This window comes from Amblyomma americanum, chromosome 7 (assembly GCF_052857255.1).
Source record: "Amblyomma americanum isolate KBUSLIRL-KWMA chromosome 7, ASM5285725v1, whole genome shotgun sequence".
Lineage (NCBI taxonomy): Eukaryota > Metazoa > Arthropoda > Arachnida > Ixodida > Ixodidae > Amblyomma > Amblyomma americanum.
Window position 1 is genome coordinate 6,544,956 of NC_135503.1, and position 16,933 is coordinate 6,561,888.

Genomic DNA, 16,933 nt, shown 5'->3' on the forward strand with positions numbered 1-16,933 from the left:
GTAATTTTAAAAGCGGCGAGAACACTGAGCCGCTTCTACCATCACACGATTACCATTCCACTCAGCGCAGCGAGCGACGTTCCGGGGCGGAAATTCGAGAAACAGTAAAAAATGCAGCGTCCGAATTACGTGTCCCGCGATGGGGGACCCGCGTTCGCGCTCTTTTTTGTCGTAAGAGATTCGAGACGGCAGGGAATGGAGTCGCTTTCACGCCGCCTCTAGCGAAGAAAAAATAAGGCAGCGTTCTCGGCGCGACGTTTCGAGAGCGAGGGTTGCTGATCGTTTCTTCACGCGTCAAGGCTAAGCGTCTGGCGCTCCCCAGCCAAGCGTGTAAACGTAGCCGCACGTGCTTTAACGCTTGGCTTGAGTGCGAAGTCACTGTCGCACACGCTCGGTGCATCTTTCGCGGAGGAAGTTCCGGCTTTTCATTCCGTCCTGTTTACTAAGAAATGCATGCACGTATACGCGCGTCATCCGACAGTATAGCGGCGGTGTGGAAACGAGAACGACAGGAAATTTTTCGCACGCATGCGCGATAGAGAAGAGAGGGTCTTGCCAGTTTTGTTGCCGGCGCCACTTGCATTATATGCTGGAGACATGGTCTGCGCAACAAGCAACCTATGTATGACGCTGAAGTGGTCAGAATTCGAGGGTAATAGGACTGACTTCAAGGCAGCATTCACAAAGCCGAAATAACTTGCGTTGGCCAATGTAAAAATCCAAAGGTGAAGATCACGAAACTTTCTTATGCACAAGCTAGTCCGTGAACTGTGGCTCTGCCACTCGTATACTCAGATAACTTCGCAACTTCAGCGGGAAAGGCTTAAGAGCTCTTTAATGCCTCACCTGTGGCCACATCCGACAAGACCCCTTCGCACCAGCGTGAACGGGTTGATAGAAAAAAAATCGCTAAGGATCGCCATTCGTTTCTTCTGCATTCTCGAGTCCGAGCTCTGAACTCTTCCATCACTATCACCGGCAGACCGTAATTACCCCCTGGAATTCTTTCTCTCCTCCTCTTGTCAGCTACTTTGATGCGGAGCGTGCGCGGTAGGCGTGCGCGTTCACAGCTTAGTCTAATCTCACCTGACGCCTTCGCGCCCGTTCTCGAGCGCCTCGTCGCACATCTGCGACGGCACCGCCTGAGCAACTCTCACGCTTCGATCCCTCGTTGAATTTGCGGCGCCGAGTGGAACTGCGGGACTTTCCCCACCCGCATCTTGCGCAACTCATTTTCCGTCCCTTGCCGCTCGCGGGCGCAGGTGTTCGCATCGCGGGGCTCCGGCGCGTTCGATTGGTTCTCATCAATCATAACTATAACCGCGCATAGGCAGCCCGGCTCAGAGCGTGCATGCTGCTGACGCCTCTGCTTCTACTGCCCCACTCTTTATAGGCGGCCACTATACTGCTCCGCTTTGGCGGGCGAATCCTTCGCGTCGCGGCGTCTAGACGGGCGGATGCTCGCGGCCTACGCCTGTGTTTCTCCTTTGCTTGTTTTTGTCTCCCACTCTCGAAGCGGATTCCTCCCACCAGCATCCTCGATGACTCGGTGCCCATCGCGACACGCAATCGCCACCCTGGCGCAAACGAAACCAAACTTGAGCGGAGGCGAATGGAGGAGTGCTTGTTATTGTGCGGGTATATAAATGTGCGCGATGGGGGTAGATGGCTGCTTCTCTGGATGGCTTACGTAGGCTCCTGCGAAGCCAAGGAAAAGAATAACCCTGCCAAGGTTGGGGGCCGCCGCCGACGAAGAAGACAAGCTCGCGGGGAACGTCGTATATACAGTATTACGTTTTTGTTCCTTCTCTCTTTCGCGGCCAACTCTCAAGGTTGTCCGGCTTGGCTGAGCGTAGCACGTAGCAGTACACGCCGGCGGTCGCCCGTGACACGGAGTCGCCGCGTATTTGTACGCTTCGTCGAACCCGGCACCGACTGCGTATCTTACAGATACGGCCTCCTTGATTTTGTGTGTGCAACCAGTGGTTGCTTGCGTCGTGTAGCCGCTGTATATCTGAGCGTATCTAGTGTGAATTCAGCTGTGTCTTTCAGTGCGTCTTTTCTTTCAATCTTTGCACTCCTATCTTTCAACTCTCCTGCTTACTTTCAGCACGTGGCAGCGATAGTGGTTCGGTTTGAGCCAGTGGGCAGGCCCGTGCACTTTCCCTTTCATTCTTCCTGTAAACAACAGCAAGCAAGCAACGTAGCCGTAGCGCTGCCTTTTTTTTTTTTAATGCGTCTATGCGTATGTGTTGTGAAATAGATGGCGCGGTCGTCCAACTCCTATATCAGTGCCTGATTCTCTGGGATGGGCGAATGTCAGAATGAACCCCTATACTTACATTTATTGCGCGCACCAATCCGTTCCGGTTTCTTTAGTTCGTGCGAATCGTAGGTTGCACCAACGGGTATACAGCTGCAAGTGCTGCTGGCGGTCTTTAAGCCTGAGGCTACTTTTCATCGGATAACTTTGTTTAGTTTCCTTCGCTTTTCGTTCAAACACTGCAGCGAACATCAATGATACATATATGGTCTTTCCGCGGCGGTCGAATTTCGATGGAGGCGAAATTCTAAAGGCTCGTGTACTGTGCGATGTCAATGCACGTTTAAGAACCCCATATACTCGAAATTCCCGCAGCCCTCCACTACGGCGTACCTCATAGCCTGAGTCACTTTGGGTCGTTAAACATCCATAGAACATAACCCGCCCATACACCATAATACCACAAAAGCACACGGGCCTTTAGAATTTTGCCTCAATCGAAGTTGGACCGCAGCGGCCGGGATCGAACTCTAATAGGTTATAAAAAGACTTTTAGTACTGCGCTAAACTTCGCCGAAACGCAATGGAGCGTTCTTTTAGCCCCAGCTTGCCGCTCAAACTTTCGTTTAGAGCTTCGTGTTCTGGAATGCATTTGCCTTTATCGCCGATATTTTGCAGAAATCTTGGGTTTTAAACACTCCTGCGCCACAGGAACCAAATAATAAAATGAGGGCTCTGCCAAAACCATCAAACTCATCATGAAAACAAAAAGCAAGCAAAGAAATATCTTGTGAATACCAAATTTGGCCCCACGACGAAGCAATCCTGGCTTCGTGCGTTTGTTAATTCAATAATTCAAAGCACAACGCAGAAGAATCGCATATACTTCAAGAAAAAGTTGGCACTGACGGCTCACTGCAAAGCCGATGTCCGGTTTGCCTTGCGCGACCTTGGTGGCAAGGGCGAGCGGCTAACGGCGCGCGATGCAAGACCGGAATTAGATAAGGCGCGCAGAGGATTTCCCAATCGCCTCTTCTCAGCATGGTTCTTGCGTCCGTTCGGCGCTGAGAACGCACGCCAGCGCCGTCTTTCGCGTCGTCGGAGCTATCCCATATACGACCGCGGAGAAAAATATCGTTTGTCAATGATTACAGTATAGTAACAAGCCGACGACTGTCCTAAGAGTAGCACACAAGTCGGTACAAGCTTGCGAATGCGATAGATTCTAGTTCCCATACTTCCAACGTTGGGAGGTCACGGCGCGCAGGATGTCTGGAGGTCGGGCGTCGGCGCAAGAATGTATTCACAATTGTCGCTCATTAGCAATTTTGCGTTCCCAGCATTCTGCTGCTCGTGGCGCTAGTTTTCGGAGAGTAATGTGCGCGAAACAAAGCAAGATGGTCGTTTGGTGAGCTCACCGAATAAATGGCCGCATAAATTATGCACTTGAATAGCTCGGGTAATCCCCTGCGTTGTCAGTGTAGCTGTGCTTGAAGGACTGCGATTGTCTGTAGCTGCTGTAGTTTGTCCTGTGCTCTATTCGATGGCTGGTGTGAGCCTGTTCATGGCAAGGTATGGTTGGGGGTTTAATGAATTGATGCTGCGCGTCGACTGTGAGGGACGCCGCAGTGGAGGGATCCGGATTAAATTTGACCACCTGCGGCTCTTTTGAACTCCTTGCAGCTCACTATAGTGAAATGGCGACATACCGTTTGCACGTCGTGCACTAATTGCTACATGGAGCTCTCACACATTTATTGATTTCACATCAGCACGCTGCTGTCAAAATGCTTCGCGCCAGTGTGAGCAGGGTGCGTGAAAAAAAAAAACAGTTGTGAATGTGTTTTTCCAGCCAGCGTCCGACAGTCAGTCATCTCATTTTTTGAGATGTGCTGCGGAGAAAAATAGGATGACATTTGTTGGATAAAAATTGTTTAGTGTCCCTGGACCTTCGAGTCGATGAGACACCTTCGTTTTGGTCCTTCAAGCAACTCGGACAAACCGCGCAAAGTGGAACAAATGCTAGTTGTTGCTAATTGGCGACGTGAAAATTTCTCACATTTCAGCGGCGCTAAATATTGGGTTTTTAATGCTGGTACATTAGCTAGCACAATGTGAAGTTATTTTTTTTATTCTTTCATAATTTGGGCAACAAAGGGTTTAGCTGCTTTATCACCGCACAGCGCACAGGTGGTTTTGCATATAGCCTTCATCGAAATGCGGTCGCCGCTGTCTCAATTAGATCTCGCGACCGAACGCCATAACGCCCGAGTCACAGCGGAGAGTTCCAAACCTGTTCAGGCCTTTTCCCCTTGTGCCTACATTGTATGTTTCGAACCTAATAGAAAGTAACGTCTGCCACTATTGTTTTATTAGCGATCCTTGTCCTCAACTTCTTAATCATAACCTTCGTTATTGAGCATGGATTTATCGGGCCTTGAGGGAACAGGAGCGCGTGGCAGTACGAAAGCCATCATACTGTCAAACCCAATCGGGATTGACAGTATTCTGAAATAAATAAATAAATAAATAAATAAATAAATAAATAAATAAATAAATAAATAAATAATGACTGGAAAACCGGCGTCGTCCAGCTCGGCATGCTTGAAAGTTGTGGCGTCGCCTTGCGACTCCCCGGGAAAAGGAGCCATTAAGTCATCCGTGAAAGGTATTCAACGAGCGGAATAAAACTGTATCTGCGTAAATGACTCCTCCGGCGGAGACAGAACGACTCCGCGCCGGTAAAAGCATGCAGCCTTTTGGAACTCATACAGGATGAGTTAACAGGCAGCGGCTCAATTCATGTAACACTTGTTGCTGGGCGTAGCTCTACGTACAAACGTTAGCGCAAGCAAAATAAGAGACATTCACAACTGTCCCCCTTTCTTGTGAATGCCTCTTATTTTGCACTAACGTTTGTGCGTAGCTCAAGTCATACATGCAAGAATGACTCGCGATTGACGGTTTTCCACGCGCTGGCCAATCAAGGTAGACAGCGATAGAAACACAAGCGAAGGAGCCGCGCAGTCATAAACTGCCCTTGAGCAGTATGCATCCGGCCGCTGAGCAGCTGACGCCAGCCCATAGCTTCCACGGCGCTGCGCGGTAGTTCGCGACGCGGAGTATATGCGCACTTGCCGACGTCATCTCGACGAGAATTTACAGTCTCGGCACGCGCGCCCACGTGGCGTGCAGAGCCTAACCTGCTTCTGCTTACTTTTTGCTTACTTTTTTTCTTGCCGGACGTTCTCAAAGACGCCAAGGACTGATATCCTCCTCCACAGAAAGCTCGGTACTTCAGCTCGCAGGCCACTAACGGCAGCCATGGCATCGGTGGCGCCCATGGTGGATGATGGTTCTCGGTTCACCCCACGCGCAAGGGTCACGGCTTCAAATGCGCCCTTTGGGTCCACCGGGACGCACGCGCGTGCATAAGCGGGCCACCCGGACTTATGTCGGAAGTACCGCGATCAAACCGCGCACTGGGTTGACCTGTTACACGGAGAGAGCGCGCCCCTTTCTCGCGATGCGGCCTCGCATTCAGAGAGCCGTTATTCGGCCTCGTGAGCATGCTTCCGGACAAATTACGACACATCTCTGACAAGGTGCGCGCGACCTAGGAGGAGGGGTGTACGCGGCAAGAGAACTCCAGTGCATTCGCGGTGGCAGCAGAATAATCGCCTCCCTCGCGCAATGTCTCAGAACTTCGTCGCCCTCGTGAAAGCGCGTTTCGGCACAAAGACTCCCCTTTGAGGCCTGCAGATAAAAGCTGCAATGTGTTGAGTGGCAGACGTGTGCGACGGAAGGCGAAAAAATTCAACCCCAGCTGAGCATCCATTAAAAGGAAGCTGTGGAGTCGATCTTTTTTATTAGTGAAATGTATAACTGCAGCATGATATACCTGTACCTCTCCTTTTTCTCTTTGATCTCCGTCAAATCGCAACTTGGCTCTTGAAGTGCTGTTTGATGCGGATGAATTGGCTGTGAGAACAATGCACAAAACACAGGTTAGATGGAGTGAATGGTTAAGCATTCCGCTTCAGCCGTCACTTTCAGCATGAGTCGATCACAGTGCTCCATTACATTCTTTTTGCGGCGAAGCAGGCAACGGCTTAAAACGCCTGGCCGTCGTCTGTGGGCATCCTGAGCGTGCAAATCAGCAAACATGTGAGAAAAATATAGAACAGCGTCTGTTGATCCCATCAGAGGGGTTGACAGGAGAGGTATCTGAAGATTGCCCAAGATGTATTGACGCACGTTAACAGCACTAATCAAACTTCACGCAGGAACGCAAATCGGACAGTGCCGCAGCTGACGTACAACCGAGAAAACATCTGACATAAGTGGAAACTCCTCCAAATAACAGGGTGCAGTGCAATCACGAAATATATGAAGTGCATGCCGTGCATGCCGCAGGCGATATAAGCGTCAGCGTTTCGTCCGTATACCTTATGGATAAGGGAGTCCGTTCGAATGGCCAGCTGCGAGCACGCGCGCATTGTTATCTGAATTATCTCCGTAGGGGTCCTGGACTAGGGTTCCTCCTAAAAGCCAGAGAAGGCTTTTCAATAAACTTTTTTTAACTTATTATCTGGAACCTGAAGGAGCTCGGAGCTTTTTCTTTTTCTTTCGCGTGTTTTCGTATTCATTCCGTTTTTTTTTTTCATCTAACTTTCTACTTCTACGTAGTCAGTGCGTAACCTCTTATGCGCGCAATGCATTACTAGTTGTTGTTCAGTGCCAGTGTTGTTTGCCTCGTGTTTCAGCGCTTTGTTGACTAACATTCAGTGAAGTCCGAGGCCTCAGGTCAGCGGCGTGGCATATCAGTCCACCTCGCGATACAACACGCCGCGTTTAAGCCAAATGGCGGTCGTCTCATGTTTGAAACGCGTCGTTCAACAGCTTTGAAACATTTTTGATGACAATGTTTTTGCACAGCATATCGTTTCTCCAGTGAATATGAGCAGCATCTTTGTAACAGGGAGTGTGCTGCCACTCTTATCTCTTCAAGCCCGGCTTAATTCACATCGCTACTGACGCTGTTAATTGATTAACGACGGATAATAACGACGGAGTAACGACGGATGGCAGTAGCCACACGACAATGCTGTAGAAAAAGCATATAGCGCAGAATTCAAGTTAAGGCGCGTTAGCAACTTGTCGAAATCGATCCTATTCCTATACGGCTCCTTATTGCAAGTTAAAATCGAGCTAATTTAAAAACATGGGGTTGCCCGCTGAGGGGTGAAGTGGTGCGGCTGAATTACATTTGAAGAAGACATTTCTAAAAACAGGGATAATAAAAACTGGGCGGGACACTTAAGCTCCGCCTTAAGGGTATGACGCGATAGCGTTAATGGGTCAATGTGAGTACATGCGGAATCAGTCTTTCTCTACATTCATACATCGTTGGGAGGCCTCATACCACTCCTGGCGCAGTGGTGCATCAGTTAAGAGAAGCGCCACAGCCCCGGCCGGGGGCTGTTTAGAACATAGCGACTGGTGTGGCTTGTGAGACCCAGGTTGCTATTCCAGAGCAATCTATCGCGACCAATCATTAACTTCACTGCCACCAGCCACGGTATAGGCAGGTTATAATGTCGTCATATGGTCACGTGACTCAGGTGGGAGGTGGACCACCTGCTTTTTTGCTCACAACGCCACCGCCGGCGACACTGGAGTTTCTGCAGAGCAAAAACCTCAACGCTATCGCGTTAATACCGGTAGTGATAATAATATCATTAATTTATAGATTTTATGGCAGAGCTATACCCGGGGCATCAGACACGCCGTAGTGAAAGGTTGCGGAATGATTTCGACCTTCCAGGCTGCTTTTGACGAGCACAGAGATATCGGCATACGGGAGCGTTCTTGAATCTCACCTCAATCGGTTATACCTCAGGCACTGCCGAAACGTTTTCTAGCTTTGCTACCGAGCGCGGCGCTGACCAGACGTCCTGCTTTTCCTTCCTCCTTTTTTCCTTAGTGCAATTCGCGCTATTCGTTTTTGTTTTGCATGCATTAAATGCTTCTAGCGTCCTTGCACCCTACCTTAATGCGTACGACAACTTCGGCGTCCGATGCAAACTGGTTCGCATACCAGCCGGTCGTATTTTTAACAGCGACCAGAAGGACAGCTAATCTGATCGCTTTCCGCTGGCCGCCGTCTTTGTAATCGATTTGTCTTGTCACCGGGAACGGTCTTATCTCTGCACACCGCGCAGGCACGCGCCGTAGAGGCAACGAAATAACAGGGACCGTAGTCTGCCGCACTGTAAATACCGAGCGAGCCGACGGTTTCCGAGCTGCGGCTTTAGTTGGTCCAGCAAAGCGACATTCTCGCATTTCCTGCATACAAGCAGCTCTCCGCACGGCGCTTTCTGAAGCCGTCGCTGTTGTAACACGGAGGGGAAAAAAAAAGAGCGGCGTGTATTAACGCCGCAAACCAGCTTTTGGGCTGGGCCGACAGATGGCCGTGTACATGCACGCAGCCGTCATTTCCCGAAGAGCTGCCAGCGAATTCTTCCTGCTCTTTTCTTGCGTAGCGGTTGTATGTATGGGAAGTCATAAACGAGTTCTAATTGCTTCTTCTTACGGACCGCGGAGCTCATTTACTGTGCAACTTGAAAGCTGTCCAGTTGGGAGGTCGTCGCCGGTCGATGAAGGGCTCAAAGTCGCGCGGGCGACGTTGCCATTCCAGCGTAATCAGAGCTGGGAAGTTTTTGTTTCTGACGCGGCTACGCGACGCAGGCGCAGCAGTTGCCGACGTCATCAATGTGAGGCTAACCCCGCTTGCTTCTTAACGCAACCTCCACTACCTGACACTCAGAAGCCACCGTTCCTTTTTTTTTTTTTGTTAGCGGGGCTCTTATTCGCATCAATGCATATCTGAGCAGCAGTGAGTACGATGTGCATTGGCTTAGGGAGCACTAAGAATGAACGTTTTCACGGCAGGTGCACATTTGACAGCTGATTTGTCGCCAAACATGATTGTTAGCGCAAAAGGACGACGACGAAGAAAGAAAGGCAGCACAAGGGCTACAAAAGCACGTTTGCCGTCTTCCGTTCTCTGTCATTGTCCTCTTGCGATCACAATCGTGTGTGGCGAGCACTAATCAGCCCAGATTTCAGTTAACTTGTGCGACTCATTTTCCTGACCGCAGAGTTTTGCGAATATATTTTTGTCCGCAGTGGTTGTACTTAACGGCAGATGGGAACGTTGCAGTAGTTGCACGTTTCATGCGTAGTTGCTGGATATTTCGCCCAGCGCAGCAGAATATACGCGAGTGTGACAGACTAAACTGCCCTTCACGCGCATTCGCAACACTTACGGAAGGGTGCATATCGACCCTGCAAAAAAATTTAGCGGAAACAGACACATGCCACGAGGAAGACGACACATACACACACGTTTTTGTGTGCAGCTGTGCGTGCGTGCGTTAGCGTGTGTGTTTAAGTTGTGTGTTACGTGCAACTAACGTAAAGTCAAACCGGTTAATTTTCAACCCGCTACATAACTTCCCGTCGGTAGCAACGCTCGAGCCAGAATCGGCCCTGCCCGATTTGCTTGGTTTTTCTTGTCCCCTTCGATCCCACGCTGGCACGCGCCTCACTCCACATCGACGAGTGAAACGGGCGATGCGGTCATCCCAGACCTATCTTCGCGCCGAGACGCGGGCGGACAGCTACACGCGTGCCAGTCTAAATTTGTTGGCGCGGCGCGCAGCGGTTGCCAATCGCTGCCAGACCGACGCCTCTCGCGGCACGATATGCGTCGCCGCGCCCCGAATTGGACGGAGAGGTTCTGACGTGCGCATGCGTCGAAGGAGTGGGGCACTGTTTGCCCGTCACACACACGCCGCGTGTTCTCCCAAGCCCTTCACGTCGTCGTAGTCAGTAGGCGCTTCAAAAACCGCGCCTCAATGACGTGGGCGTGCGATGCGCCGGATATAGGGGTGCGCAACTTGAGGCAATTTATCCCCCTGTTGGAGGAGGGAAATGGTTGCGCTCATCTATAGCGCATCTGGACGCGTTCGCGGATACTGGGATTGACACGATTATGGTAGCTACGATTAAAATTCTCACTAAATTGTTTTTCTTTGCGGTCACCTTCGATAACGATGGCAATTCTTGGGTAAGCGTAAAAACTAGGCATGTTGGAAGTGGTGCTACTGATAGCAAACAATGATGTGTTAAGATACGAACGAGATACCTTGCGGTCACCTTCGCTCACTGTAAAGAAGAGCTCTGTGCGTATAACAGGTGCATTTTTTCTTTTGTTTCTTATAGCGAAGAATAACATGGTAAGGCTACGCACGAAACCCCACAGGGATGACTTACGCGCCGCACAGAGTTTTAGTTGGGTTAATCCCGGATCATTTCACTTTGCAATATTGCTTCCTAATTCTTGGTTAGTTGCTCATTTGGGGTTTTTAGTATGTGGTCGGAACTGCCCTCCTTCGAGTAAATCTTGTGCAACATCTTCCGCTGAAATAATAAGCGATATAATTAAATTGTTTCACGTTACTAAGCCAGCCTGATCGCCTTCTTAGTTTACGCCTCCTTGAGCTCAAAAACTGTTCACAGAAGACAGTTTGTCTTTTGTACACACACAGCACACTATCGCCAGTCTTGCGAATACCTTTGTTTCACTTGCTCGCATCCTGAGTTGATATGGAGTTAAAAAAAAGAAGGTCGACTGTCGGATATTACAGAGCAAGCCTCGCGGGAAAAGAGAGATGAAAACAGCTGAACGGGATTTCATGTGAAGGAGTGAATTAATTCTAGTAAAGAAAGGCCCAAAGTCTCCGGCAAGGGACTTGGAATAAAAGTAGGGGATCTAAAAGCTCTTGCTCGCGTCTTTATTAGGTCATTCCAAATATTGTGGGGTCTAGGTCATGAAGTGGAACGTCCACTTTTACGCGACGCTGCACGACCTCGTAACATGTGCCAGAGCGTAACACTGTCAAATGCTTCGCGCATCATGGTTTCGCTGGTTTACAGAGCCCCACTAGTGCCTGTCATTGTGTTCTAATACGTGTAATCACGTGAGCGCACTTCGTTTTTTGGGGGAACGGTGGCAGAGCTGCGTAACATTCGCATGGAAAGTTTACACACGTGCGCTTTTTCTATCTTCACAGGCGGCTCGAGCGCCGCAGCTCCTCATGCTGGCGGCTCTGCTCTCGGTTGGATTCTCGGAACCCGTCACGCAGGTGAGTTCTTGATATCACGAGGCCTCCATTCGCGTCATAACACACATGATGCCCAGGTATACACTTGGCGTCATTTATGAGCACTACAACATTCCGCCTTGAGGGGGATAGTGTGGTTTTTTCTTTTTTTGAGTAAGCGAAATGGCGCAGTATCTGTCTCACATATCGGCGGACACCTGAACCGCGCCTTAAGAGAAGATAGGAAGGAAAGAGTGAAAGAAGAACGATTTAAAGAGGTGCCGTAGTGGAGGGCTCCGGAATAATTTCGACCACCTGGGGATCTTCAACGTGCACTGACATCGCGCAGCACACGGTCGCCTTTTGCGTTTCGCCTCCATCGAAACGCGGCCGTCGCGGTCGGCTTCGAACCCGGGTAACTCCGGATCAGTAGACGAGCGCTTCTGAACTATTGAGCAGCCGCGGCAGGTGGGGATAGTGTGCAGACTTTTTTTTTTCGGCGTTTTGCGGTGGCTTGTTGATGAGCTGGACAATATGGGTTCGAACGCATCCTAGGCACCGATATACTGCAACGGCGCCCTGCTTTAATAAGCGTTAGAAGATTAAGGTACACCAAACCATGTCCCGCTCTCTATAGTCGAACATGTCGCTTCTATACCACAGGAACGCTTTTGTCATACTTTCTTTTTCTTCTTGGTCTTCTCTCTAAAAGAATCTAGGTTATTAAAGTACTGCTGGTTGGGAACGAGTTTCATATTCAGGGTATGTCATCAGTTCACTTTCATGTCTTTAATAAGAAGAGGGGGGGGGGGTTATATATCCGAAGAAAAACAGTACAGGTCATTGCCTTTGGATATAATGGGCGGTGACTTTCATAGCACCGGCGGCTAAAGTGATCCCTGTCACCGCCTTGAGCGGATTTCGCCCGTTGAAAGCAACAGGTTCTCTGTCTGCTCGTAAACTTCGGAGGCACTACACTTAGCAGGTGTGACTGACCCCCACCCGCACGCCCGTGACTGCAGACGCCGCCGCACCGGAACGAAACGCGCAACGCGCATCTCACGCGAGGGCTCAATTAAGGGACTGTTGGGGCAGGCTGCGCCTCTCGGATGCAATTCCGCGCTGTTTGCCGGCGGGCGCCATCAGGACGAACGGCTTGATGTACCGGCCACTCACCCGGTCGCGAGTAGATTTCGCCGGCGCGTCTGACTGCCTTCGGTCTCGCTGCATTTCACTCACTGCAGCGAGCGCCTCCGTACGGGCGGCTGGATGCTACGCGTCATTTCGTTTTCGTTCAGGGTGAGTCACTGCCTCGCGCGGACTTCGGCGGCGTTTCTCAAGACCGAAACTCGCCGAAGGGTAGTTGCAGAGATGACGCCGGGAAATTACCTCTCTTACTGACTGCAGTGCTTTCAAAACAGCAACAATATTCGAGTTGAACACAGGGGAGCTTCTTGCCGAGAATGACGCTTAATGATGAAAGTTCCTAGAAAGCATAGGTGCGCTCTTATGGTTGTCAAATGTGCTTACATGGCAGTAATTGGCAATATATTATTCATACCAGAATAAAAGACGCTTCAATTTAGCTGCAAAAAATCTTTTAGAGCCCTACACAGTTGGTGTGCCTGATAAGAAACTGGAAAGGTAAGACAAATAAGACTCCTTATGAGACTGACGGTGAATATACTGGTAACAATGCTGAGCAGCAGTGCCCATTGAATGGTTAATCATTTTGAAATTGTTTGTACCGGTCAGGAATTGTAATTACGTTCATTTAAGTGCTCACATCGCACTAAGAAGAATGGCTTCAAAAAGACTATGCGAAGGTGAAATGTAACGGCCGCGACCGCAGGCCGCCCACACGAGACGTCGTGTGCACGGAGGTCGAGACTTCCACTTCGCTTGATCTGCGCAGACGAGCCACAGCCACATCGCAGGGGCCTCAACAGAAGTGAAGTCAGTCGCGCTGTTCGCCCTACGAACAGCAGTTGAAGTCAAACAGAAACGACCGCGATTTGCTACCACAATGAGCGAACGGACAAGCACTTTATTACCGAGCCTTCGCGCAGCGTAATTGTTCGGCGACGTATATGTTCGTCTAATTGATGGCCGATGGCTATCGCGTTCTGCTAGCTAGCCCCGAAGCGTTCGCTGTGCAGCCGTTAAAAGTTAATCGATTATAGAACTGGAATACCGCACTGCGATGTCCGGCAGCTGGAGAAGCTCTCACACTCCGCTCTTCGCCGAGTGTGCAATCTTCATCGAGCGAACAATGATCTTCCCACGGGAAGTGCGCGGCTCTGCCGCTGTGGTGCGCGCCAGTCGCAAAAACTCGTCTCCCAAGGCAACATCGTGAGCAACGCGCTTCTCCGCTGTGTGCAACACGCGGCAGGTCAATGTCGCTTCTTCGGCGCCCTCAGGGAATCGGTTGGGAGGAGGCCGATGGAGAAGAGAAGGGCGTGCTGTGGCGCTTTGGACGTTCGCCGCACTGCGCGTCCCAGTTATTAGAGGCGGTCTGCGGCGTCTGCCTTCAGCGTCGGCAAGGGTTCATACACGCGTCCATACACGACGCGCATACTTATTGAAGAGGACGGGTCGGGTGAACCCGTACTCATCTGCCTCTATTCGTGCCGAGCCCCCGATCGAAGGGTCGGCCTGCGTGAAGCATTCAATACTTCAGGCGGTTGTTTGGGGAGGGTAAATCAATCGAACGGGCCATATTCCTTCCGGATCCCTTAGCCGGTCTGAGCTTCACGGCGCATGTTAAACGTCGATCAGAGGTGATGAAAGTGAAATCCGGCGACGGAGACGAGCTAGCCTGTGAACTAGGGCGAAACTTTCATAAAGATTATCGCGTATGCGGCGAGCTCAAAGCGAAAGAGCAAACGCCTCGGTGTGCATCGACATTTTGACGGCGTGTCCGAATGTGACGCCATTCTGCGTCAGCAAATTATCTTGCGCTGGCAGATTTATTCGACATTAGCCTTCAATTGTAGGTCAGGACTCATGAACTTATTCGCTAAACTCCTGCCTCCACCCAGTCGAAGCTTGACTCCGGAACCCATGGGAAACGCGTACAAAACTGACGAGGACGTTTCTACAGCAGGCTGTGGTGACGACGGCAGATTGGTTGTAAGCATGCCGTACAACTGAATCATGAAGCGTAATTTCTTTATCAGAGTGGCTTCTGCGTATGTATGACACCCAGCGCTCGTACTGCCTTCATTGCACTGGCGAATAAAACGAGGCAGGCTAGAATTAACATATGGCATGCTTAAAAAAGCGAGCCACGGCGGCTCATTATCTTTCGCCAAGTGGCGGACCCCCGGAGCGCCGGCGTCATATTCTCCCAGACTCGCAGCACTTTCGAGCCGTTCCGCGGACGGATGCAGCGTACAGGACGACACACATCGGCTCATTGTCGTCCTTTTGTCTCGAGGCGCGTCGCCCTGCGCGTTGCTGGCATGCCGGAGGGGGCTTTATTTGCAGGTCGCTTCGCGAGTCTCGTTTCTTCTTCCTGTTCTGTGCACTGGCAAGAGAGGCCTTGCTCCTAGTTCCACCTAGGGGGCGCTGCCGTCCTTGTTCCCGCGTACACCTCGCTTCCGCCAGGCACACCACTCCGGAGCGCGCCCTGCACGACCCTGTATATGTATACATACACACACGCCTGCCAGCGAGGCTAATTCGCGGCCGTTCCCGTTCCGCGTTCGGTGTTCCCGCCATGAGAGCCACTTTTCTCGCGCTCCCACGTTTTCCTTCCTTTTTTCTTTCCTTTCTGTCTCCCTCTTTCATTTTCTTTTTCGCGCGTTCTGCTAGCGCTGCCGCTCGGTCGAGGTCGCGGGAGACGGCGTCGTCGCTCGGGTCAAAGCACCGGCGCCGCAGTCACTTTCTTTCTTTTTTCACGCTCGCATCTGTGCCCGTGCACGCTGTCTCGCTCCGAGAGTTTCTGTTCCGACCTCTTGACATTGGCGCCGAGCGACTTGATCGACACCCGTGCGTCTATACGGTGACATTCAATTAATGCGGCGAGAATACGGCAGGCAGCGCAGTTGGCGGGCCGCTGGGACGTGTGTGCAGAAGCGCCTCACGGTTGATTAATGAGGAAGCCCTGCTTGTCTACCTGGGAGAAGGGGTGCGGAGACAGAGGACTGTATGGCGTGACAATAGCGAACGAGTGCGGCGCAGGAAACTATAAACAGCCATGCCACACCTGATTTCCTCAGTTTCACGCCCAGGTGCGCTCTCGACATTGTCGGTCTCGCTCTCATCACCTCCCGTGACCCGCTCCGTCTGGTGTTTTCCCTGAATGACCCGGATCAACATTACTCACCGGCTTGTCTGCATAGAGGCCTGAATACAGTCAACCGGCACATCGTAAAAGTCAAGCACACGCTCACACGTACGGTTTACACTATCTACGGAGCATGTGTATAAGCGTGGTAAGGCGACGAGCGAAAGGGTCAGCAGGCGCTTTGATTATTCCCTAATTAGTGCAAAATTAATCCCCGCACGCAATCTCTCTCGTGACGGGGAACTTCTGAGGCGCAGTTAACTTGCTACCTTGTGTCCCAGCCGTGAATAGCAGGGCGCAGGTGAGGCGAGACCCAGTTTTGCGCGTTTATTTGAAGACGGCGAGTACTCTGGAAGAAGCGGAGTGAAAACAGACTCGCAAGGGAAGGCCTGGACTAAATGTGGCTGCAGTTGGCTTCATTCCGGTTCGCCGTCGAAGCGCTTCGAGCGTGGTGTTTCTCGCGGGCATTGCAGCGATTAACCGAATGCTTTCCTGGCCTCTCCTATCTCGCTTCCCACTCTGAAACTCTGCGCTGAACTACGAGTGCGCCGGCGAGAACGATGCGCCGTCGGCTACAGTGGATAGTAAAAGCCGATTCCGAGATTTGGGACATCCCCTGAGTCCAGAGAAAAATGTGCTTCCTGTCTGCGTGATTACGCGGCGTGCAATAGAGGAGGAAAGTGTGTTTGGGGGCTCTGTAGTTTCTGTCCCGGTAATCACCGGGGTTGCCGCTCACTGTGCTATGATTATTGGTTAATTATCTTGTTATCACGGTTTTCAATGACACGGTATAAGCGGCGCACTGAAAGGGTGAAAGGCGAAAACGCTGCGTTCGCGCAGTTCCATGTTTAGAAAGAAAACAAATCACAAACACGATGTTGCGCCAAGCTGCCTTCCGTGCGCGATTTTCTACGTCCGCCAAAGATTTAAAACTGAGAGCACATTTATAATCGGGCCGAGGAAACGTCGGTGCACGTCTTAGTTTCGAGGACTGGAATGGTGCGAGAACTCTGGAATTCCAAGGTCAGCTACTACTTCATTTGTGCGTGTGTGCGGACACGTCTGTATACCGTTCTATTTAATTTCTTGGACACTTCATATGTTGTAGGTAAAAGATCCGTCACATCCTTGCTTCTTGGAAACGCATAGCGTTGCGCTTAAAAACGGGGGCATCGGGCTCATTGATGATGTAGCTTCATTATTGTTGCC

The 16,933-nt window shown here is 50.9% G+C and overlaps 1 protein-coding gene across 4 annotated transcripts in view; it reads left to right on the forward strand.

Moving 5' to 3' along the window:
- The window catches only part of LOC144098339 (uncharacterized), a 59,619-nt gene that overhangs the window by 20,015 nt on the left and 22,671 nt on the right, over positions 1-16,933 (forward strand). For all 4 annotated transcript variants that reach the window (XM_077630905.1, XM_077630903.1, XM_077630902.1 and 1 more), the window contains exon 2: positions 11,404-11,475. In XM_077630905.1, coding sequence (XP_077487031.1) covers positions 11,404-11,475 — 72 coding nt within the window. The remainder of the gene's footprint in view (positions 1-11,403; positions 11,476-16,933) is intronic.